Raw genomic sequence first — 25204 nt, forward strand, 5'->3', positions numbered from 1 at the left:
ACCGGGTCTCTATTGCGCAGCAGTGGGGAGCTATTCGGGAGATACTCGGAGGTACCAGCGGATTTTGTTTCTTTTCCACCAGGGAGGCATTGAGACTCTGATCTCTGAGGCTGGGAAATCAGCGCAGCATGCAGGGAGAGCCTAGGAGATTCGGTGCCAGACTAGCAAGCGTGTGTGGTGTTTAAACAGCAGCCAGGAATGGGAAGTCAGCTGCAGGGGGAAGGCAGCGCTGGCTGGAGAAACTGCTTCAGATGCAGCCAGTTCCACCAGCTGCTCTACCCCTGAATGGAGAGGTACATCCACTGAACCAATCAGTGTCTCCACCCCTTGCTGTCTTGGGAAGCCTGGTGCAGTTTGTGATGGGCGCTGTTTATAAGGACAATGGGCTGACCCTTCCGTGCCTAGGTAGCCACTTGATAATGCCAAGGGCAGGGCAGGCTGCAAAAGGAGAGCAGATTCTCCCAACGCTGGTGCATGACACTGAAGTCAGACTTCCCAACCAGCCACAAGCAGTCCTTCTGATTCCCCACACTGGTTATCAAGAAGCCCAAAATACAAATATACACAGCTCCCTTTACTGCATTTCAGTCTCTGGCTCCCAATCAGCCACTAGGTCCAGTAAAGAGACCAGTTATTTAAACTCTATGCTCTTTACTAAAAAGGTTTCTCCTGACCCCAAAGGGTCAGCCACAGCACCAGATCAGTGCAAGTTTGGATCTTACCCAAAATACCACACTGCCAGCCAATGCTTTAGTAACTAAAACTAAAGGTTTATTATATAAAGAAAAAAACCAAACAAATTAAGAGAAATGTTAAATGATTAAAGCAATCAGCTACATACAATTGATTTGAAAGTCCATATGTATCAGGTTTTTAGAAGAATTGTGGCGTTTGCAGGCTTGTATGGTCCCTCTGGTGTGCATCCAGTACCTGGATGGGTCTCAGTCCCTTGTTTCACAGCTTTCTCCCAGACCCAGCTGCCCTCTTTTAAGCTCCATTAATTGGCCACATGGCAGTGATTTCATAAGGCACAGGTGCATGGGCTCAGCTCTCTATTAAAGGGCCAGAGTCACCCTATGATACTGGGTCACCAGCGGCTGAAGAAGCCACCTTATTTGGGCAGCTGGGAATTGTTTTAAAAACAAAACAAAACCCTGTAAAATCAGTATAATTCTTCAACCATGGAGGTGATTAATACTCTCCATCTTTTCCCAGGTTCTGCTGTCCAGGACCCATCTCCTTCCCCAGTTCTCTGATTTTTGGTTAGCAACAGTCCTCCAGACTCATAGTGTATTTTTTACACACATGCTGGTAAATGGCCAGCTTGTCTCTAGCCTGACTGGTTACTTCTCTCTGTTGTTGGCAGGTCAGAGCCACACTTTTTCCACCAGAGACACAGGGACGTCAGAGCCCAGAGAATCCTTTATCTGAGCCTTGGAGAGAGATTTCCCCCACCACCACCCCCTGTGTCTCAGGGTCACATCTGAGCTGGGATCTTGCACCCCAGACCCAGAAGAAAAGGAGGATTTATAGAATCCATCTCCTTAAAAAAAAAAAAAAAAAAAAACAGACAACCCCCTCCCCATAAATAGCAAGAATTATATGATTAAAAACAATGTAACTGCCACTGGATAAAAAATACCTTGGAAATTTCTATACAGCCCTCCTACACTGTGGAGATTATTAATTCCCCCGCAACACAAAAGGGAATCTCTCCTGTCCTCACCTTCTCCTCCCCTCCACCTGGTCTCCCCAGCTCAGTTTCCGCCCCAGCTGGATGATAGAGTCCTCCAGGGACACAGAGAACAGTGATGAACAGGTTGGTCAATATTTTCTGGTCTAGCCTCGTCACACTCTTCTTCCTAGCCTGATGAGTCAGAAGCCCACGGTAGCCTCTGGTGTCATCAAAGCTGGGACGGCAGGTCGTACAGAATTCATTTGTTGATGAGATCTCAGGGACACAGTCGGAGCTGGGATTTCCAGACCCAGAGCCAAGGGCAGATTCTGTCTCCGGCAAAAGAGACCGGTGAGAAAGTGAAGATCGAGGCCCCGTTATCTGCATAGGAAAATACCACCTGCCCCCCCTCATAGTCCAGAGAAACCCGGATCTTCTTGGGGCTCCGGATCAAGGAGAGAGAGGTCTCAGGGGAGCTGAGAGCCCGGTACTGATCCACACACCGCTCCACGGCCCAGATCCCCCCCTCAGGGTTAAAGTCGATCACTCCCTTCCTCCTCACAGACTCTCTGGCCATCCCCACGGCCCAGCGTTCCCCGTCTCCCACCTCCACTTCCCAGCAATGTCTCCCTGAGGTGAACCCTTCATAGCCTAGCACACAGGGAATGGGATCAAATCTCTCAGGATTGTCAGGCAGGTCCTGCCGGGCGTCTCCACATTGCACGCTTTTCCGATCCTCAGACAGGACGAGTCGGGGATAAGCCGTGTCTGGATCCAGAGTCACGTTCACTGGGGACAGGGAAGGAGAATCAGTGCGTCAGAGGCAGAGCTGAGCCCCAGGAGTAGCTGGGACCATTCTCATGCTTCCCAGCAGCCCTGTTTTCTGGCTGGGACGTTCCCAGATTTTCTGCCTCTCTGTCCTGGCCTGATAGTTCAAGCTGACGGGATGTGGGTGTTTGTGGGCTCAAACAACTAAGTCTTTTTGTCTTCCAGTGTTACACAACGGTCTGCCTGGTGTCCAAGGCCTTCCTTTTGTCATGCAGATGATGACACCTCTTTTGGTCAACCAGAATTTCACACTCGGTATTGCTTCTTTTCTGACTGGGCGGGGGGGTCACCATTTCAGAGCAAACACGTAGATATTCCCTGAGAACATGGGTGTGAAGGGGCACGGCCTCACACTGGCAGACAGGAGACTCAGGGCAAGTCTACACAGCAGAATTAAGTTGACCTGAGTCACCTCGCCGGGCAGTAATTGCAGTAATTACACGGCTTTTGCATGTCCATCCTACGCTCCCAGGGGCAGCGGTGCGTGGCCTCACCAGGACCTGCCAGTGGGGGGCGGTGTTGTGGGTCGGTTTTTGAAAAGCAGCAGTCAATGTAAGCAACGCAGTGTCCACACTGATGCCGCGTCACCCTCACTACATCGACCAAAGTGCTACACCTCTCCTGGAGGTCGGGTTATTAAGTCGGTGTAGTGGGCGAGTCACATCGGCGGGAGTGACATTTTAGTGTAGACGCGTACAGAGGTAGGTCGATGTAAGCTGCCTTGCATCGATCTGACTCTGTACTGTAGATCAGGGCTAACGAGCTCCTCTGATCCTGTTCAGTATTGACCGTAAAGGGGGGAAACTTATTACAGAAGATTCTACCTCCTTGTGGAATCTGACTATAACTCACTTGTGGGTGTGTGTCCCAGCAAGAGTCAGTCTGTCCAGCTGTCCCCTCCTCCATCAGTCAGTCTGTCTGGGATACAGCTGCCCCCTGCTCAGTCACAGACTGTGTGTGCCCAGCACCGGATCCCCCTGCCCCCTTGCAGGGAGAGGCAGTCACTCAGTTTGTCACAGCAGTCCCTTTTCACTTGCATGTGGTGCCTAGATTTGGTCTCTGCAGTTCTGATCCCAGAAAGGTCTTCTGCATATTAATCGAGAGTCCAATTTTCTCTTCATTTGAGGGTGTGTGGTGGGGAGAGGGGAAATTGTTAGGAAAACTCACCCTTTCTGTAGGATTTTTTCACACTCATTGCCAGAGACGTTCCCCGCTCTCTCTTCAGTTCAGATGACAGCGTGTCTAGAGAGAGGAAAGAGAAGAGATTTTTTGTGCTGCCGTGTCTGTGGCAAAATTCCTGTTGTTGTTTAGAGTTTCTGTGCTTTGCTTTTGAAATGCAAACCAAGGCCAACTGATAGAGAGACGGAACCAGCCAGAGAAATGAAGAGACTCTGGGAGAATGTCTAGCAAGAGCAAAGTATAATAAAAGGGAATCATAGAAATTCTCAGCACACTACCCATGAGGGCACTGATTCTCATTTGCACCTCTCTGGCAGGATAGAGAGGGTTTATACCAGCTTTAAAGCCCCTTTACACTGCCAGGGAGGTAAAGGTGTAAAGACGCCCTTAACATAAATAAGAACCAAGACCTACATCACTTGTTTCATCCAAGGATTTCACATGAGCCCTCTGCGTGTACAGGATCTGATTTTCCAAAGCTCTGAGCTCCCACAGCTCTAACTGTGTGGAGGTAGCTTCCACCGATTTCAGTGGAAATGAGAAGGCTAAGTACATTTGAGAATCAGGTCCATCAGAGCTTGTTGCATCGTTGGATCTGGGATTGTTTTAATACAGCCACAGGTTAAGCATCAAACCTCCTGTGAGGTCTGCAGTTATGATTCCTCCCATTTTGATGGTGGGGGAAACTGAGGCAGGGTTAATTGATTTGGGGTGAAGGTCACACAGTGATAGAACAGGAACAGACCTCAGCTCTCCTGACTCCCAGCCCCTTGCTTTATTGGCTGGATTTGTTTAGTTTCTCTCTGTTATTAAACAGTTGTTTATTGGGCTCCAGTCTCCATTTATAAGCAGGATTAAGCCACGACTGAATCTGTAGGACAGGAGGATGTGACCCTGCTCCCTTCACCTGAATCCCATATTTCTCATGGCTTAGGAGAAACCCGTTAGCAGAAAAATGAATCACCTTCACATGGATTAGTGACTTGGAATAATAATTTATTTTGCCTTGGAAAATCCCCCAGGCCCTTCCCCTGCTTTGGGAATTGTAATGTAATGCTTCCCTTTCATTTATTTCTGTTTTACATCAGCATCTAACCGTGAAATAATCGGCCAGAGCCCCTCATAGCTCAGAGTCACAGACACGCTTCGGTTTCCCCTTCTAGATCTGTTCTCAGTACCTTTGAATGTCCTCATAGTCGCCTTTAGAACAAGAGTTTGTTGAGAGTAAATGCTGAGTCTCTTTCCCAGCACAGGAGAGATCCTCGCCGGCTGCTGGAACTTCCCTTTCTTGCATCTAGACCGCAACAGATTTTTTTAATGAATTATCACTGGATTATCATATTTTGCTCTCAACGTCAGACAAGTGAAAGTTGCTGAACTAAGGAGACTGGAGCATGAATTTCTTTGTACGTCCCAGCCTCAGATCAGGTACAGCCCAGGCAAAGGCAGCACAAGCTCCCCCCACCAGTATCCCATTAAAGTGTTTCTACTCTGATCCAGTGAGACCAGTTCTAGGGATAGGAAGCTCATAGCCTGTTCACTCGTTGGCCTTCGTGCTCTGATGGTCAATAAGTTCCAATATTCCGGGTGAACGTGGAGTTCTGGATCACAAAGGCTGGACTGAGATCACCTCTTGTCCCCCTAGTTCGTTCCTCACAAGCATGGGTAGTCAATTATTTTTTGTCAAGGTCCAAATTCCTTGGTTAAGGTTTAGACAAGGTCCAGACTCCAGAGAAAATAATAATAATAAAAAATAACAATAACGATAAGAAGAAGTAAATAAAAAGATTTTGCGGTCCGTTCAAAAGCGTCTAGATTTGGCCCACGAGCCGCCTACTGACTACCCCCTGCTCACAAGTCTCCAAATAATCAACAGGTCATAAAGACTTTTCTTTACTCCTGACCTAGGCATTACGGAACCAGGGTCCTAGAGGTGAAAGGCCCACACTCCACCCACAGAGCCCTGGGGCATTTCCCCACCCTTGGAATTCAAATTATTTTTTAAAAATCTATATTTAGTTTTGTAGGAAATACAGGAACGCTACGTTTGTATTAAACAGAGGGAGACATGGGCGCCAGTTTCCTATAATTTTTGGGGGTGCCCATAATGGGTCCTGGCCAGGGCACTGGGCCCACATCATGTGGGAGAGGGGCAGGGGGAAGGGGCGGGGCTAGGAGGGGGAGTGGCCACTACGTGGCTCTTCTTGGGGCCGGGAGTGCCTATGTCACGTGGGAAAGGGGCTGCGGGAAGGGGCGGGGCCAGGAGGGGGGAGTGGCCACCGCGGCGCCACACTGCTTGGGGCCGGGACCGGTGCCCGAGTGGCTCCTGGCCAGGTGCTGAGTGTGTCAGGGAGGGAGGCAGAACAGCTGGGCCGCCCTGGACACTGGGATCCACTATACTCTGCACCTCCACGGCTGAGCCCCATCGGCAGCTCCATCGCCAGCCTCCCAGCACCACAGAAATATTGGTGGAGCCCGGCCCACCATCCTCAACACTGGTGGAGCGCGGTCACCACAGGTCCATATAACTCGCCGCCTGTGGAGGGAGCTTCCTACCCCAAGTGTCATCCTGCCCCGCTTTAGTGTTGTGTCCTGGGCTGATTTTGTATTTATTTTTTTAACGTACTGTCCATGTCCCTTCGCAGCACAGAGAAGTGGGAATGGAAAGTGAGAAGGAGCCACGTACCTGTTCACGATGCTTCTGATGTCCTAGAGAGGAGAGAGAAAGAGAAGGAAGCTCAGTCCCACATACCACACCTTGGGGGCCCTCCTGGTCTGGCCAGATTTTCGTAACCGATCACTATGTATCGGCCTGCAATTATTTGGTCACATTCTGTTGTACGGCATTAGGACGTGTGTGTGTGTGTGTGTGTGTGTAAATAGCACATGGAAAACGAGCTACGACCTAGATCCACAAACAGGCTTAGGTATTGCAGTGTCTCAGCCAGCCAATGGGAGAAGCTAACAAGAGGGGCGTGCCCTAAGCCCCGCCTCTTTCACAGAGTTTGTCACCGAAGTCCAGGCTACAGGGAGGCACCTATCTCTGTGGAAGACAGGAGGAAACAGTGGTGACTCCCATATAACGTTTAGCCCAGTTGTTACAGCCAGGGCCCCACTTCACTGGCGCAAATGTGTGTGACGTCACTCTCACGTCGATTTCAGCTAAGCCGGTATTCATTGAGCCTCCGCTGATTCTTTGCCAAATTAAGTGAAACCGATATGCGCCGGGTGTAAATTAAAACAGTGTTTGCACTCTGCTCTGGTCCAGGTTTAACTGCCCAAATGTAAAGGTAAACCGGAGCAGCCAGGAATACAGACAAGGCCTTACGCTGTGTCTAGACATTGCACCCTGGGTCCCTGCTCTACAACCTACTGTATTGCAAATTAAAACAATGATAATAATATAAAGTTCGTGTTGAATCTGCTAAGCAGGAAGTTACCCATCAACCTGCTGAGGATCTCCCTCCTCTGGCCAATGCGGGGCAGAGACAGAAACCTTCTCCCCCCACCCAGGGAGTAACTTCACTCTGAGGAAGGCAGCAGTAGCTGCACGGTGAGCTGAAGGCTAAGCACAGAGGGGCCCTGGAGGCACCTCCCTGGACGCAGAACTAGCTACTGGCTCACACTCCCCAAGGGACAGGGAGCCCGGAGATGACTTCTGCAGGTGACACACTCTGCGTGCCAGGGCGCAGTCGGGGGGCTGGCCCCCGGAGAAGGGGGCCCGCGTAGGCCAGCTGCCATGGCAGTGGGAGCAGCCCACACTCAGGAGCTGTGCAGGAAGCACTGCCGCGGCGTCAGGGGGACAATGCAGAAGGCCCCAGTGACCCACACAATGGACTGATTCCTGGCCAGGAAACCTGGGAGTCCAACCTTTCGTAGAGGACTGGACAGGAGAGGACTCCCTGAGCATGCACCTTAAGAGATCTAACTTTAAGCTAGGGGGCAAGCTAGGAACTGCTATGTTGCACCTGGCAATATAACTGCTTAAGCGGCTGCGCCCAGGATATTTGCAACTTTCTCTTCCCTCCCAGCTCCAGTCCCCATAGGGCCTCACAGCTGAAATGCCGTGAGAGCCTGCCTCTGAGTCGTGTTCCCTCTGGCTGAGCTACTGTGAATCGGTTAACCCAGCCCTGAGCAGTCAGTGCTTACAAGATTTAGGGACTAATCGGTACTTTGCCATTCCCTGGGGAATTAGCTGGGGGCAGAGATGAGCCGTGCTCTGAGGCATTCTGTCTGTGCAATGCAGACATGGTCAGTGTCTCGCAGACGCCTGGGCGGTGAGCTGTACCTTGGTGACACTCCATCACCTCCTCGGGGCAGGGAATGGGTCTCACTCTGGACCTCTGTAGTGACTGGCCAGGAGCCATCCCTTCCCTGGGCAGGGATCAGGGATGTCTCGGGCCAGGAGCCATCTCTTCCCTGGGCAGATGCCTCTGTCTCAGTCTCACCTGCAGGAATTCCCTCGCTGGCTGCTGGCACTTCCCCTCCATCTCCCTGATCAGCTCGCTGAGACGGGAAATCTCCTTGGAGAGTTTGGTGACGATCTCGTTCTGCCACCTCACGATCTCCTTGTCCAGTTCTCCCAGACGGGCCACCAGGAGTTGCTCCTGTTCCTCCAGAAACTGGCGCAGCCGCTCAAGTTCAGACACCATCTTCTGTCTCTCAGCTTCTTTCTTTTCCTTTAGTCAAGAGACAAAAACAGAGACGGGGAAGGTCAGGGACAAGGAGAGAAGCGTGTGACGTTTCATAGAGCCTAGGAGGGTACTTCAGCATGACTTCTACCATTCAGCATATGACATTTCGTGAGAGACATTCCTTGTGAATGTGTAAGAATTTTTTTCTGAAATTCCTTCAGGAGGCCTAATTTCTGTTAACAGCGTGCAATGTCTGGCGTGATTGGAATAACCTGAGATCACCGACTCGACAACCCAAATCGAAGAGCTGGAGGCAGGACTCAAACCACATGGGAATGGATAGCTGGGGAGAGAGAACTGGGGGACAGCGGAACACACACAAACCAGCACAACAGCAAAATGTAATTGAGGAAATCGTAACAGTTACTGAATCACACACACAATGTTAAACAGAGACAGAGCCACGCCCACTGGGAGAGACAGACACACACACATTTTCAGACCTAGTAGTACAAGGTGAGATGGAAATGGAGCTGTTCTGTAAAAATGCACCCACCTTATAGTAGGTCCATCTAGGTTGTATTTCCCTAGTTTGTTTAAGAGACGATCATGCGAGACAGTATCAAAAACCTTACTAAAGTCAAGATATATCACATCTACCACCTTCCCCCTATCCACAAGGCTTGTTACCCTGTCAAAGAAAGCTATCAGGTTGGTTTGACATGATTTGTTCTTGACAAATCCATGCTGCCTGTTACTTATTACCTTATTATCTTCTAGATGTTTGCAAATTGATTGCTTAATTATTTGCTACAGAAGTTAAGCTGTCTGGTCTGTAATTTCCCGGGTTGTCCTTATTTCCCTGTTTGTAGATGAGCACTGTATTTGCCCTTTTCCAGTCTTCAGGAATCTCTCCTATCTTCCAAGACTTTTCAAAGATAATCGCTAATGCTCAGATATCTCCTCAGTCAGCTCCTTGAGTATTCTAGGAAGCATTTTATCAGGCCTTGGTGACTTTAAGACATCTGACTTGTCTAAGTAATTTTTAACTTGTTCTTTCCCTATTTTCACTTCTGATCCTGCCTCATTTTTACTCGCATTCACTATGTTAGACGTCCAATTGCCAGCAACCTAGGGGAAACTGAGGCACACATAGACTTCATACCAAAATAATATTACCAAACAATCCTGCTTGGTCATAGCAGGCACCTGCTGGGTGTCTGAAGAAGATAGATCTGCCTAGGTTAACATGAGGGGATAGTAAGCCTTTAGGTAATACAGACACCCAAGTAGACTGTTTGCTGTTTTAAAAGCCCTTCTCTCATATGCATTGTTCCTACAGCAAAATAAACAATCCTTTTGTCTTACGAAGGCTGTTGGGTCACCAGATACCACTACAGGTGCCAGAACACAGTCGGGCTTACAATAGGAGAATGGTGGATACACAGGGTAACTAGCCCAGGGCCCGGTCTAAGAATGGGAAAAATGCAGAATTCCACACTGGGAGAGCTAAAGGTGCAAGGCCTGACACCTCGGGGTGCACTCAGAGACACTAGAAAGGGGACAGAGGTGTCACTAGTTCTGCAACCATGACACAGGTGGGACAGAGAAATGCTCCCCCCCCCCATACCCACAGCAGAACAGAGAAATAAACCCACAGAGAAAGAATCACACCCCCCCATCACTGCTGAGTTTTGACTATGGGCACTTACCAGGTACTCCTCCATTTTCCTCTCTTCAGTCACTTTAAATCCCCGAAGCTCATCTCTTTCTTTCTTCAGAGTCTTCAGTTGGGTCTGAAATTGGTTCTGGGTAGAGAAAAATGCTGGGTGTCATTTTGGTGCATCATATGTTGGGGTGGGATCTGCTCCTACCAAGAAAAAAAAAAATCCAGCGTGGATAGAATTTTTAGTCTCTGATTAAACTCTTTCTAACGGGTTGCTCTCGGTGGCAGGATGCGATGCCAATTCTCTGAAAACCCACTGGCCGGAGGTGCTTGATCTTCACGCGGCACTGCTGAGCGTCCCTGTTGTGTCCCTTCTCCAGCATGCCCTGGGATATCTTCCCGTAAATGTCCAAATTCCTTTTGCTGGCTCTAAGCTGAGCCAGAACGGACTCCTCGCCCCACAGATCAATGAGATCTAAGACCTCTGGTCGACTCCATGCTGGAGCGCGTTTGCAGTAGCCATGCGGAGTACAGCTACAAAGCTCTCTCCATGCTGGCTGCACAGGAAATGAAAATTGAAATTTTCCCGGGGCATGAGAGGATGGGCCATTTCTGGCTTGCGTGACCATGTAACAGCAGAGCGCGAATGTCCAGAATGGTCACAATGGGGCATTGTGGGATACCTCCCGGAGGCCATTAAGGTCGAATTACGTTACACTCTGTCTACAGTGACGCAAAATCGACCCAATAAATTCAAATTAGGCGCTACGCCACTTGCGGAGGTGGTTTTATTACGTCGACTTTTGCCGCAGTTTAAGTCGACGGAACTGCTGTGCCAGTGTAGACGCAGGCTTTCGGAGATTGACGTTACGTCGACCTCTGTCGCCAGTGTAGACCAGGCCTTACATGATCATTACAGCTGCCTAAACGAGCTCTATGGCTTACCAACAAAAATTGCGCTCTCTCTTCAAAAACTAGGAAATTCACTGCTAAAAAACTTCCTGAACACAGAGCTTGCCCAGGGGTATATCGTGTCCTTCCAGAACACCAAGTCCAGCAAAATTCAAAACTTCTGAAATCCAGGAATAGCTACTTCCAGAACGTGCCTATGCATTCTTAGCTTTGTCCTCTTTGAACGATGCCCCATGTGCCACTATCACATTGTGATGGGTTCCCCCGGAGTGCGACCTGGGAATGGGGTACCGCTGTGACCCCCTTGACTCTCCAACCTGGGCTGTCTCTCGCAATGCTTTGCTAGTAATAAATTGCAACACCCTCCAGGTGCTGTTATCTCTCGGCCCAACAGCATGTTAGACTAGATTGCATGAGTAGAGTCACTCACTCCTACAGAGAAAAGCACCAGCCAGTTCACGCCAGCTCCGTACTTTGCACCCTGAAGTTACCCTGTCCTGCCCTGACTCAGAAGCCTGACCAGGATACGTTTATTACCTAGTTCACCCCTTCCTCAGTGTGGAGAAGACATACACAAGCCTTTGTTAACTGAGCTGAGGTTTATCAAACACTTCGACCAGGACACACTGTTTTAAGGTAACATATAAAACAGAAAGATGGATTCTAAGTGAGTATAAGGGGGAGGCATTAACAGATCAGAGTCCTACCTTATATTTCCGGGCAGCCCCTTCAAGGAGAAGCACCGAGTGAGATCTGTGCTCTGGGGATCTCTCGCAAACCACACACACGGCTTCCCCGTCCTTCTCACAGAACAGGTTGAGTTTCTCCTGGTGTCTGACACACAGATTCTCTTCTCCCTCTTTGTCTGCTTTTAAACCCACTTGTTTGATTTTTTCTGTTATATGGGCCAGGTCCCAGCTGGGCCGGAGATTCCCTGTCCGGATCCGAGCTCTGCAGACGGGGCAGAGCGAAGGTCCGTAGCCTCCCTCTGTGCATTCTTCACAGTACCGAGTGATGCAGCCCCGGCAGAAGTTGTGCCCGCAGTCGGCACTCACCGGCTTTGTGAAATACTCCAGGCAGATGGGACATTTGGGTTCCTCTGGCGTTTCCTGTTCAGGAGTCGCTGAGGCCATGGTTGCTCTGATCTCTGGTCCCTGTGAGCTTTGCCTTCTGCTCTCTGCCCTGGGAGGAGTGGCAAGGTAAAAGATAAGAAATGGAGGAAGTGGGAACAACATGGGATGAGGAGGAGGAAAGGGAGAGGAGGAAGGTGGAACGAAAACAGGGAATGAAAAGGTAAATGAATACTGAAGTGGGGGGGAAACAACCTCAAGTTAAATCAAACCAGGTCTCTTAATCTGCAATGAGAGCACCACAGTCATACAGATGCGGACCCTGGAACGCCTGGCAGGGTGACTAAAAAAACCCCAGCGTCGTGTCCTGATTGAGAGGGTGTGTGTTGACCAGCTCCAGCTTTGCTGTGCCTCGCCCCGCAGCCAGCCCTCCGCTGGGCCTGCCGGCATTAGTCACGTCCAGTGGTGCGACCTTATGGCGGGGTGTATTGTGTTTGCACTTTGTTGATTCTAATTAGGGCTGATAAATTGTTTCTCCAGTCGGCACCTGGAACGTGCAATTCAGTAAGTAATTGCATCGGGAACAACCTTTAAACTGAAGGACAATTGTAAGTTTTAACGTGTCCTGACTCTACAATGTCTGTTGACAGCCCAGCCCATTCAAGACTGCAGGTAAGATTCAGAAAGAGGCTTTTAGCTTTAATATTTTTTACAGAATTCAGCACAGAGGAGAGAAAAAATAACAGCGTGACTTTTTTCCCACCATTTCTTCCCCCTTGGACTAACACGGAGTGTTGTGTATTTTGTGTCCTGCCTAGCTTGTTGCTGTAGCAACAGTGCTAGAATATTATGGGATAGCTCCCCCAGTTCTGGCTGGTCTTAGATCAGTTGGATTAACTTTGTCTATGTGCGTTTACATCTCTCTGTGCTCCTGTCTGCTGGTTTCTCTCTGCATGCAAGTAACTTCCAAGTATCCAAATATAACACTGGGTTTGGAAATTACTGCATGGCCTTGAACTGCTGGAGGGGAAATGTGAGCCATGGACCCTAGGCTGGAGGTCCAGCATGGAGAGAAGGGAGAACAAGAATTGTTCATCACTGCGAGATGAAGTCCAACATCTGCAGGAGTTCTCTTAGGGTACGTCTACACTGGAGGTGCGGGTGTAGTTTCCAGCTCTAATAGATGTTCCTGGACTCGCTGTGATCACCGCTAGCACATGGCCATAAAGCCACAGGTCATCACAAGATCCAGCGGCTGGAAGATGAAACGAGACAAATTCAGAGCAGAAATAAGGTACTCATCTGTAACGTGATGGAAAGTAATTGTTGGAACAGCTTTCCTAGGAACGTGGCAGAGTCTCCATTCTTTGAAGCTTTTAAATCAGGATGGACTACCTTTCTAAAATGTATGCTCATAAGAACGGCCATACTAGATCAAACCAATGATCCATCTAGCCCAGTATTCGGTCTTCCGACAGCGGTTGGGGCCAGATGCTTCAGAGGGAATGAGCAGAACAGGGCAATTATTAAGTGATCCATCCCCTGTTATCCAGTCCCACCATCTGATAGTCAGAGGCTTAGGGAAACCCAGAGCATGGGTTTGCGTCCCTGATCATCTTGGCTAATCACTATTGATGGATCTATTCTTTAGCTTAACCACAAATTATGGGCTTGATGCAGAAATCACGGGGTGTAATGCTCTGGTCTGTGTTATGCGGCTCAGATTAGATGATCACAATCATCTCTTCTGGGCCTAAAACCTATTAACAATAGCCAGAAATTACCATTCCTCCTCAAAAGAAAAACTTCAAATGTGGCCTGTGCATTAGATGTCAGTGAAATATGGGCTGTTTGGTGAGACGGCAGTTTTCCGTAAGCTCATTAATGACAAATGAAATGGTCTGACACAGGTGAACACATTCTCACAGGCTCCACTTTTAATGTATAAACTAAGTAACAGATTTGTTTGTAAACGCTCAGAATATGCATTCGCTATTCAAAGAATAAGTGCTGCCGTCTTGGCGAGGATCTGCTAAGCTCTCCGGTTTCTTATATGCCCTCATCACGGTAGCATCTGAGGCACTCAGGCTTGCAAATTTGGATGGAGCAAATAACCAAGAATGAGCAGGGGGCTTTTGTAGTTCCCGTTCACTTGTAACTCATCTCAGTGGCAATGAACACGGTGGCAAAAAAAAAGCATTCAAAATTTATAAAAGGGATTTGATAACGCCCGTGGTTATTTCTATATTTTACACACACGCACACAAAAGAAGCCATTTACAGCTCCAAAGACACCTCAATACAATCATTTCGTGGAGATCAGAAAAATGTAAAATCCCTTTTCTTATTTATTTATGTAACCTGAAATAAAATGACCCAAAGAGGAGCTCTATGTAAGCTGAAAAGTGTGTCTCTCTCCCCAACGGAAGTTGATCCAGTAAAAGAAATCACCTTATCCACTTTGCCTTTCTAAATAAAACCCTGTGAAATACTTTCCAAATATGGAGATTAATCATTTTCTCCACCATCTTCAAGTTGTCACTCCAGTGTCACCATCTCCCCTCCCTCATCCATGGTATGCCCCAAACACAACCCTGAAGGTCAGAGAAATATGACCTGCACCACCAATGTCCATGTGTATTCTGAAATCTAATGATGGCATTGTTAATTCTTTCACCCAACAGAAAAACAAATAAATAAACCCAAAAAACCAAAAGAGCTTTTTAGAGCTGCATCTGGTCCCTGTCTTCTCCTCTCCCCTCTGATTTCCCCCACCTCCAAGTACTCTGAGAAATGTGGACTCCCTCGTGGAGATCAATGGGTTTTGAACTGAAACATAAAGATGGGCATTGAACATTCTTTCTTCACTGCTGATCATTTTCACCGGAACCCCCAGCCACGCTCCTGTCCCTCAGTATCAAACAACCTCTCATCCCACTCCAGGTGCCAACGGCCCAGATCCTCAAAAGGTATTTAGGCATCTAACTCCCATGGAAATAAATAGGCACCTTTTTACCTATGAGGATCTGGGCGAAAATATCCCCCAACCATGAGATAAAATCTCCAGTTCCCCTTAAGAAAATCTCACCTGTAACTGTACATTCTCGGTACAAAGATATTGAGGTGCTGGAAACTGATGACATGGGAATCGTGTAAAATAACCTAAATCTAATACCCGAGGGGCAGCTGCGCTAATTGCACAATGCAAGTAAATCTATTTTAAAATGCCATTTAACATGGCATCTTATGCTGCTGCAAAATCTCCCCTGGAGTCTGTAGTATCACAAGGTGTCCAAGGGCAGAATTTCTTATTCCCTGACCTCGTAAAATCCCTGATCCTCCAGAATCATAAAAAACTGTGACAGCCATGCTGGGAAAATGCCATTTGCCTCTCCTTCGCGTCGATCTTGCTGCTGTCTCGACTGGTGAGAAATACGCTCTAGCCGCAGTGTTGTAGAGATCATGGAGTCAGAAGCTGGAGAAACCTATTTTATGGGGTCACATGGGATCATTCCCCCTCACCCCTATCTCAGGGACACAGCCTGAGTGGGGATCCTGCCAAAAAGAAAGGGAAAATTCTCTCCCCAGTGAAAGTGGCTGGTGGGAAAATGAAGATCGGGATTTTGTTGTCAATATCAAAAAATGCCACCTGCCCCCCTTCATAGTCCAGGGCGACCCGGATTCTCCTGGGGATCCTAGTCAGCGGCAGAACGGTCTCACAGGCGGTATAAGCCCGGTACTGACCTCGCCAGTGACCCACGGCCCAGATTTCCTGCTCAGGGTAATTGCTCATCCGTCCTTTCCTCTTCACAGACTCTCTGGCGACCCCCACTGACCAGACTCCCCCAACTCCCACCTCCACCTCCCAGTAGCGTCTGCCCCAGGCGAAGCCCTCACAGCCCAGCACGGAGAGAACAGAATCAAATCTCTCCGGATTGTTGGGCAGACGCTGCGGCACATGTCCCCATCTCACACTTTTCCCATCCGGAGACAGGACGAGCTGGGGATGAGCCGTGTCTGGATCCAGAGTTACATTTGCTGTGGGGGGAGAGAGAATCAGAGCGTTAGGGGCAGAGCTCGGCTCTGGGGGGAGGCTGGGACCATTTCCAACACTCCCCAGCAACCCCATTCTGGCTGGGACATTCTCTGATTTTCTGCCTCTCTGTACCAGCTCTGTCCGTCCCCAGCCAGAAAGAATGAAGGAGAAGGCAGCCCAGATCAGAGCCCAAACTCTTGTGCAGTGGGACAGGAATGGGGGCTGCAAATTTAGAGAAAAGCACCCATCCCTCTAGGGAATAGAAAAGAAATAGGGGACGCCAACCAGTGGAGAACTGCCTCCCAGCCAGTGGAGATGTCCTAAGAACCGGTGAAGGGAGGGTCATAGATGGGAGACCACTTCAACCCAGTGGGGGGAAAAAAAGGGAGATCCAGGTGATGGAGGGAGTGAAGGAGGTGTCCCGGGGGGACGCTGGGAGAGGATCAGGCTGATCCTTCTCTGGATGTGTCAGAGGAGTCACAGCACTGAGCCACCTCAGCCCCGTCTCACTCCCAAGCTGTGCTTGTCATGGGAACAGCAATTAAGTGATTAATATTGTCTGATGTTTAAGGCCCCTTCCCTTGTCCTTTCACACTCTCTCTCTCTGTTGGTGGGAGCCTGTTTTGTTTGATCTCAGAGGTTCTCCTGCCATTCCATGCCTAGCTACAAATGCAAACGGGGAAATAGCCCTGTAAAAACTCACCCTTTCTTCCTACCGTTTCCACATCCCACGTGAGAGATTTACCCCCATCTGTCTCCAGTTCCCGTGCGAGAGCGCCTAGAGAGGGGAGATTTCATGCAGTCAGGTTCATGCCCACATTTCCACTCTTAATGGAACAAGTCTGCTCAATGATGGAACAGAAACACAGAGAAAGGGGCAGAGATATGGAGAGAAAACCTTTTCTGAGTCAAGCCAGACGTACGTGAAACAGAATCAAGAATATCCTGGGAGCCTTTGATGGGACTGTGTCATCTGTTTCATCAAAGGATCTCAAAACATCTGTGCATTCCTAGATGGAACATCAGAGAGCCCAGAGTGGGCTGCAATTCTCATTGTCATACCCAGGTCTGCTGGCCGATGGTGAGCCCTTAGTGGGGAAACTGAGGCACGGAGGTGACGCTCTCTAGTGAGGGGCTGGGATGCGCTAAGCAGGGAGACTTGGTGTAAATAGTCACTTGCTAGGTGAACTAACAGGAGGATTTTGGAGGGAGCTGACAGAGGGTGCATGAGATGTATTCCTCAGCGCTCTGCGCAATTTCAAGATGGCCACTACTGGGAAAAACAGCAGTGACCTATCACGAATGTGCTATGTTTTCTTTCCTGCTGGAAGCCAGAAGGGACTTCCTGTGAATGAATTGCCAGGTAGTGGCTGGCCTGGAGGAACAGAACGTAGCCATTTTGGAGATGGGGAAACTGAGGCACAGAGAACTTCATTGATTTTTCCAGTGTCGCTCACCGAATTGGTGGAGGAGTTAGAACAAAACCCAGGTCTCCTGACTCCCTGCGCCCCCTGCTATGTCTACTGGATCGGTTCCTTTATCTCCATTATTAAGCCACTGTTTACTGGATCTCTTTCTCTGTTCATTCCCAAGCAGGATTCAGACCCCTTTGGATCTGACACTGCTCCCTTCGCCTGGACCCCACATTTCTCATAACGAAGGCAAAACAAGTGAATACAACAAATGAATCACATTCATGTGATTTCATTTCTGAATTCTCGTTCAAAACTGCTTTTGCCCTGGAAAGTTCCCACTGCCTCGGCCAAGGATCCTAAACTGTTATTTTGCTGGGTTTTACATAGGCTGATAAGTGGCCAGAGCCCATCTCCCCTCACAGTCACAGACACATTTCGATTGTCCTCCTACATCCCTGTCACGCTGGTTAGATTGCGGGGGGAGGGAGGACATTTAACATATGGTTTAACATCAATATGTCAAAATCATAATAATTCCTGTGGGATATGCCATGTCAAGTACTGTTAGAAAGGTTGTAATGTGCTGAGTCAGAGGATAATACTTGTGTTCATGTGTAATATGTGAAATGGAAAGTATAGATGTATTTGAGACATCTGTATTTCAAATTGTGCTGCCTGGGCAACACCCCAGACAGGATGGCTATAACAATAGCCTGCTTAATGGCCCATTAAGACATTCCCAGGTGCAAGGGGCCGAGGGGGAAAAGTCAGAGATGTACCTGATGAGTCACCAGGACTGGCCCATGTGACTCTGGACTCCATTTTGGGTCCTGTGAAATTCCATGAGCAGCATGCCTGGCGAGGCACCAGGACTGGCCCATGGGGCTCTGGATTCCATTTTAGTTCCTGTGAAACTCTACAAACAGCATGGCCAGGGCCAGAAAGTGTATAAGGCAGAGGCCTTGGGACTCCGTTTGGTCTTTCAGTCAGGATTTAGCTTCCGCTACCAACCTACCTCTGGATCAATCCATCTGCAACCGAACTGAAGCTGTGAAACAAAGGACTGAGACCCACCCAAGGACTGGGTGCACACCAGAGGAACTGTACAAGCCTGCAACTCCACAATTCTCCTAGAAACCTGATGTATATGGACTTTTAATCATTTGTATGTATCTGATTTGCTCTAATTCTTTAACATTTCTCTTATGGTTTATTTCTTTCTTTTTACAATAAACCTTTAGTTTTAGTTACTAAAGGATTGGCTGGCAGTGCGGTATTTTGGGTAAGATCCAAACTTATATTGATCTGGTGCTGTGGCTGACCACTTGGGGTCAGAGGGAACCTTTTTAGTAAAGAGCATAGAGTTCAAATAACTGGTCTCTTTACTGGACCCAGTGGCTAATTGGGAGCCAGAAGCTGAAATGCAGTGAAGGGGGCTGTGTGTATTTGTATAGTGGCTTCTGTGGGGATTCAGAAGCGCAGTTTGTGGTTGGTTGGGAAGCCTGACTTCAGTGTCACCCACCAGCGCTGGAAGAATCTGCTCTCTTTTTACAGCCTGCCCTGACCTTGGCATGTTCAGGGGGCTACCTTGGGCATGGGACGGGTCACAATCCCCTCTTGGTACCTTTGAATTGCCTCAGAGTCTCCTTTAAAGCAACAGTTTGTCGAGAGAAATCACTGAATCTCTTTTCCAGCTCAGGAAAAATCCCTGCGGGCTGCTGGAACTTCTCGCACCTGGAGAGAGAAAACTCCCTGAAGTGAATAGTATAATTACATGAATTACTTCTTATGATGCATTGTTTTATCACCTTTTAATGGGAATCTTGTGCCAGTGAATGCTAATGCACTGGGGGCCGTGGAGAATGGATTTGTGTGTGTCTTACCCTCACAGAAAGTGCCACCCCCACACACTTCCTCCACAGTGGTCCATTCATTTAATCATGTTTAGGCCATAGAGACTGTTAGGTGCCTAAATCCCTTTGTGGATGTAGGCCTAAATCCTACTACAATCCACACACACCCCTTATAGACTCCCAGACTTTAAGGTCAGAAGGAACCCTTATGATCATCTAGTCTGACCTCCCGTACAATGCAGGCCACAGAACCTCACCCACCCACTCCTGTAATAGATCCCTGACCTAGGACAGAGTTACTGAAGTCCTCAAATATGGTTTAAAGACTTCAAGGTGCAGAGAATCCACCAGCAAGTGACCCGCGCCCCATGATGAAGAGCAAGACCACTCAGCCTGTACAGCGTAAGCTCACTCAACACCTCCATTTTTGCCACAAAAATGCCCTAGGTACCTACGTTTCTGCCTCCGAGCACCCGCGCTACCATCTCCCTTATAGGCAACTGGAGATGTAACTCCTGCCTCAATGCGATCCTCAAAGCAGGGGAACGTAGACGTTTCCCCCCTCAATGCAGTAGAGCGTGCCTAACTCCACACAAAATGTTAACCACTGGGGTAGGGGATGTTCTGCTTGGAGGTCTTTCAATCTCTCTTGGTGAGGTTGTTCAATTTTTTAGACGTAATTAAACATGACTTGGGCCTGGGAGAGACTGAGAGGCTGACTTGACAAGTCAGTGCGTGGGGCACTCACCCGAGAGGTGGAAAACCTCCAGTCACATCCCTTCTCATCATTGCACGGCTTTAGAGGATCTGGGCCTACGGGTGTGGGCATGAAGGAAGTTGCGTCGTGGATACTTTGGTCCCTGTCCTCCATGCTCCGATGGCCAGTCTGTTCCCGTGTTGCTAGTGGTCTTTGTATTGTAGACCGCGACCCCAACAGCAACTGAAGTCAGACCAGTCCCGCACCAAACACAGCCAAAGGGTACATCCGCACGCTTCTTTCGGTGGTGTATAGCGCACATACATGTTAGGGCCCCCTAGCCCGGGTGTCAATAGCAGTGCAGACCATGAGGCATGGCTTAGATGAGTAGTGTAAAGACACTCCGGAAAGGTGAGGGTATATATATGAGTGTATACCCTACAAGCGCGCCGCTTGCCCAAGCCATGCCTCCCCATCCACTCACTGCTGTTTTTAGCATAGTGTCCCACTGACTCCCTCTAGCTGGAGTCTTCCCCTGGTCCCCACAGTAAGGAAAAACTCTGGCCGTGGGAAAAGGCTTTGGCTAGGGGAAGGCCATTGGGAAAGGTAGCCTTTCCCCACTGCTTCCCCCCTGCCAGAGCCATTCACTGCGTGTAGCTACACAGCACAGTGTGGACGGAGCCTGTTCTTCATTGCGTCGTGTAGCTACACCCACCCTGCATGCCACCACCAGGGTGCGTGGTGTAGACGTAACCAAAGAGTCAGCAAGACTGGATTGTAACCAACCAGTGCCCTACAGGTGAAAGGCCTCATATTCCATCCCCAGCATCCTGAGTCAGCCAGACCCTCAGGAATGGAAGATCTTTAAAACCACTTAATTAAGTTTAACCCAGGGAGGGCGGTGACTGTTCTGTTGTGCCCCGGGGCTCTAATATGACAAGAGAATGAAAGGCGAGGGGGCGTGAGAAGGATCCATGTACCTGCTGAAGGTGATTCTGATGTCCTGGAAGAGAGAGAAAGAGAGAAAGGACGTTTATTGCACATGTGAAATGCTGGAGATCCTGCCTGCTCAGCGGGAAATGAGCTTTCACCCATCAAGTTCCATACGCCGTTAAAGTTACGAGCCACCTCTACATACGTATTAAAACATTTAGATCACGGAGCTGGATTTTTTTATATGGCCACTGAATCTTCCGCTGGAGCTAGACGGCACATTCTATTTGCCACAGAGAAACAATCTGGGGTGTTTCCCACCCCAATCTCCATCTCCATCTCCACAGCAGATTGCTGCGTTTGGCACATGCAAAATAGTTGCCTTCGCGAAATGTGTAGCCCCCTATTTTGGAGGCTGGATTATGGGGTTGTCCTGGACTCTGGGTTCATTTCCTGGCTCTGCTGCAGTCTCTATCTCTGGGCCTGGCACACTGGGGCGTCTTGTGGCTATTGCAATACAAACAGTACAAATATTTGGGGACTCATTCGGATTTTAACTTTCCTAGGCACTAGCTGAGGGCCGAACTCTAGCAAGCAAAGTTGCTGTGGGGCTCTGAAACATTCTGCATGCCCAGGCAGACCTAGTACAGAAGCCAGCGGCCAGTAACACCTCACATCAGAGAGAACGGGGCAAGCCATGTATCGTGCTCCCTAAACCCTGTGATGATAGTTCAGGACGCTGTGCAGAGGCAACTGGGGTGTCTCTAACATAGTCTCACCTGCAGGAATTCACTCGCTGGCTGCTGGCACTTTCCCTCTACCTCACTGATCAGGCTGTCAAGATGGGAAATCTCCGCGGGAAATCTGGTCACCATTTCCTTTTGTCTCTTCATAATCCTGTCCAACTCTTCCAGCTGGGCCAGCAGGAGCTGCTCTTGCTCCTCCAGAAACTGGCGGAGCTGCTGAAATTCAAACACAATTCTCTGCCTTTCCTTCTTGATCTTTTCCTGTAATGGTCAGATGCAAATGAGAAAAAGGCAAGTGAAGACCCTGGGGAGAGATCAGGGGAATTTCATACAGCCCAATGTTTGCAGAAGGGAAATTTCTCATTACCCCAAAAATTCATTTCAAGACTTTTTTTTTTGAGATAAACTCCCTCTGGATGAGGGAGAAAAGACCTTCCTAAAGCTTCCTAGCCAGTCCTAATTTATGTTAATAGTGTGTGCACTTTATCATAAATTAAGAGATTCCAAAGCCAGAAGGGACCCCTGTGATCATCTAGTCTGACCTGTGTAACACAGACCACAGAACATCCCCCAGAATAATTCCTTTTTATTTGGTGATATCTTTTTTCTTTTTAAATCCAATCTTGATTTAAAAATTTCCATGGATGGAGATCCCACCACCACCCTTGGTAATGATCCACTGGTTAATTACCCGCCCTGTTAAAAACGTATGCCATATTTCCAGTCTGAATTTGTCTAGCTTCAACGCCCAGTCACTGGATTGTGTTACACTTTTGTCGGCTAAGTTGAAAGAGCTCATTATGAAACATTTGTTCCCGTGTGGGTCCTTATAAACTGTGATCAAGTCACCTCTGAAGCCGCCTCTTTGTTAAATTACATAGATTGAACTCCTTGCATCAGTCACTAGAAGGCATGTTTGCTATTCCATTATTCATTCTTGTAGCTCTGAACCCTCTCCATTTTATCAGCATCCTTTCTGAATTGCTGGACACCAGAACTGGGCACAGTATTCCAGCAGCGGTTTCACCATGACTAAATACAGAAGCAAAACAGCCTCTCTAATCCCACTCGAGAGTCCCATGTTCATGCATCCAAGGATCACGTTAGCCCTTGTGGCTCACAGTATTGCATGATTGGGATGTTTTCCTATCACTGGCCTAGTGAAATCCAGAGTCATCTAGTAGCAGAAAGGGCTGCAGGGAGGCAGGAGCAATGTTAACATTCTCTCTCTCTGGCTGTGTTTACACTTAAACCGCTTCAGCGGCACCGTTGCAGTGCGGCAGCTGTGCCACGGTAGTGCTTCCCGTGTAGACACACACTGCAGCAAAAGAATTCTTTCTTCCGTCAACCTAGCGCTGTCTACACCAGGGATTAGGTCAGTTTAACGACGTCTTTCAGGGGCGTGGATTTGTCACATCCCTGAACGACATAGCTGGGTCAGTCTAACATGGTAGTCTAGACCCGGGGCCCGTCTATGTAACACACACACACAAACACACAGTGCACTGGCAGAGACGCCTGGGCAAAAGGGAGGTGTTGGAAATTAAAAACCTAACAGTGACCAAAAATTGAGTGAGAAAAATCATGAAATCAGCACATCAGTCATTTAAAAAAAAAAAAAACCACTACAAACCACAGATACAAATGCTCATGGACACACAGAAGAAAGACACCCAGAAATGTCCTATGTGCTCCCCTATGGAAATGCAATCACACAGACGTCACATCACACTCAGGAGCACATGGTCACACAAATACTTCTCCAACAGCCAAGCCATACAGCAAGAGACACCCTCACACACACTTATTTATTGTCTCAGAAGGACACGAGAAGTCACATCCCAGGCTCCTAAGCTTGGTCTCCACTTAAAAGTTATATCAGCACAGCTACGTCGGTCAGGGGTGTGGATTTTCACACCCCTGAGCAGTGCAGTTAGCCCAACCTAAGTACCCATGTAGACAGAAGAATTCTAGATGCCCTCTCTCGCGGAGGTGGATTACCTATGCCGAGGGGAGAATCCCTCCCATCAGTAAGTATTGTCTACGCTGAAGTGCTGCAGTGGTGTAGCTGTGCCACGGTGGCGTTTTAAGTCTAGACAAACCCTAAGATTTAACAGCACACATTTAAATCCTCGTCCAGACAAGGCCAGCGATATCTACTCTCAGGCAGAGATACCCATCCGTGTGTCTCTTCTTTGGGCACCTACCACATACTCCCAGCACCTTTTCTCTCCAGTCAGTTTAAATCCCAGGAGTTTTTGTCTCTCTTCCTTCAGGGCCTGCAAACGAGCCGTGATTTGCTCCTGAGATGAGAAAAAGGGTTTGATAGGATATATTTGGGGGGAGGGGGAGTGGATCCAATTAAGACTTCATTTAAATAAACTCTTTACCAGCTACTCTAATTCACCAGGAGAACTTTCTTAATGTCTCCCGTCGACATAGAGGGACTTCCCCAGACACACTGCAGCAGCACAGCTGTATACAGCACTGTACGTATAGACACACCCTAATTCACAGCCTATATACAGTTTTCTTTAATGTTAGGCCCACAGATCAGTAACTTAACAGCAAAAGCCCTTACAGGAACACTTGTTAGCAAAACGAATGAATGAGAAGTTAGGCGTGCAGGTTAAACTGGAAATAAACCCAGTTATCAGGAGCACAGATAAAAAATGTGGTGGTTATGGCTCAGCTCCTCCAAGATATTTAGGCTCCCGGTCTCCATTGATTTCAATGGAATCCAGGAGCTTAAATCTCTCTGAGGATCTGAATTCCATACAAGGACTCTAGTGAACAAAAAGAGACCATCAATAAATGAGGAGTTCCAAGTTAAACTGGAAAGAAACCCAAACATCTAGTCCAGGAATTTCCCAGCAAAGGTCCCAAATGCCCCATTACGTTTTACTGAACTCCTGCCATTTTGACTTGGAACGAACAAACAAAACCATCCATGAGGCATAAATAGCGACTCTGGAGAGAGGTTTCCTACCTTGTACTTCTGGACAGCCTCCTCTATGGGAACTGCAGCATGCGCTCCATGAATCCAGGACTCTCTGCAGATCGTACATATTAATTCTTGATCCTCCACACAGAACAGTTTCAGAGGCTCCCTATGTTTCTCACACACTTTCTCCCCCTCTGGCTCTCTTGTTGGCTGTAGCTTCAACTGTTTCACTAACTCCACCATGTTGCCCAATTCCCTGTTTAGCCTGAAGTTTCTCTGCTCGGCAGTCTCTCTACACTGAGGGCAGGAGAAGTTGGCAGCCAGTTCCCCCCAGCATCGAGTGATACAGGCCCTGCAGAAATTGTGCCCACAGTGTATAGACACCGGGTCTTGGAAATACTCCAAACAGATGGAACAAGAAGCTTCATCTTGGAGTTTTTCCACCGTTGACATGGCTCTGTCTGAGGACTAGTGTGACAGGGCTAGTTGGTTCCACATCTCTTCCCTGAAAAGAAGCAGCATAGCATTTCTCGTCTAGGAGTTAGCTCAATTGCTGATCTGGAATGAGCCCCATCTAGTTCCATCCCCTGAGGGCCCTGGAAAGAAATGTGACGCT

The 25204-nt window shown here is 48.5% G+C and overlaps 2 protein-coding genes across 2 annotated transcripts; both read right to left on the bottom strand.

Moving 5' to 3' along the window:
* Positions 1–1952: 1952 nt before the first annotated feature.
* On the bottom strand, positions 1953–12027 carry LOC137160108 (tripartite motif-containing protein 10-like). The gene is made up of 7 exons (XM_067558551.1): positions 11602–12027; positions 10029–10124; positions 8131–8361; positions 6369–6391; positions 4861–4976; positions 3671–3745; positions 1953–2464 (listed from the first exon to the last, which is right to left on the bottom strand). Exons 1-7 carry the CDS (start codon positions 12025–12027, stop codon positions 1953–1955), a joined length of 1479 nt encoding a protein of 492 aa, XP_067414652.1.
* Positions 12028–14041: 2014 nt separating this feature from the next.
* On the bottom strand, positions 14042–25041 carry LOC137160115 (zinc finger protein RFP-like). Its single transcript, XM_067558560.1, has 7 exons — positions 24634–25041; positions 23852–23947; positions 21678–21905; positions 20946–20968; positions 19040–19149; positions 16704–16778; positions 14042–16002 (listed from the first exon to the last, which is right to left on the bottom strand). Exons 1-7 carry the CDS (start codon positions 25039–25041, stop codon positions 15494–15496), a joined length of 1449 nt encoding a protein of 482 aa, XP_067414661.1. The 3' UTR covers positions 14042–15493.
* Positions 25042–25204: the final 163 nt, after the last annotated feature.

The sequence above is a fragment of the Emydura macquarii genome, unplaced genomic scaffold (assembly GCF_026122565.2).
Source record: "Emydura macquarii macquarii isolate MOO-44397 ecotype Brisbane River unplaced genomic scaffold, CSIRO-AGI_Emac_v2 contig_2140, whole genome shotgun sequence".
NCBI classification, from domain to species: domain Eukaryota; kingdom Metazoa; phylum Chordata; order Testudines; family Chelidae; genus Emydura; species Emydura macquarii.

Bases quoted from the DNA above. Each gene is read 5' to 3' on its own strand.
- LOC137160115 (XM_067558560.1), bottom strand. From the start codon at position 25,041: ATGTCAACGGTGGAAAAACTCCAAGATGAAGCTTCTTGTTCCATCTGT. The intron at 19,150-20,945 runs GTACATGGATCC...TTCTCTCTCCAG, and splicing joins ATCAGAATCACCTTCAGCAG to GTGCGAGAAGTTCCAGCAGC. The intron at 16,003-16,703 runs GTGAGTTTTTAC...CTCCCCCCACAG, and splicing joins GGAAACGGTAGGAAGAAAGG to CAAATGTAACTCTGGATCCA.
- LOC137160108 (XM_067558551.1), bottom strand. From the start codon at position 12,027: ATGGCCTCAGCGACTCCTGAACAGGAAACGCCAGAGGAACCCAAATGT. The intron at 3,746-4,860 runs GTACTGAGAACA...TCCTCTCTCTAG, and splicing joins GACTATGAGGACATTCAAAG to ACACGCTGTCATCTGAACTG. The intron at 2,465-3,670 runs GTGAGTTTTCCT...CCCTGTCCCCAG, and splicing joins GAAAAAATCCTACAGAAAGG to TGAACGTGACTCTGGATCCA.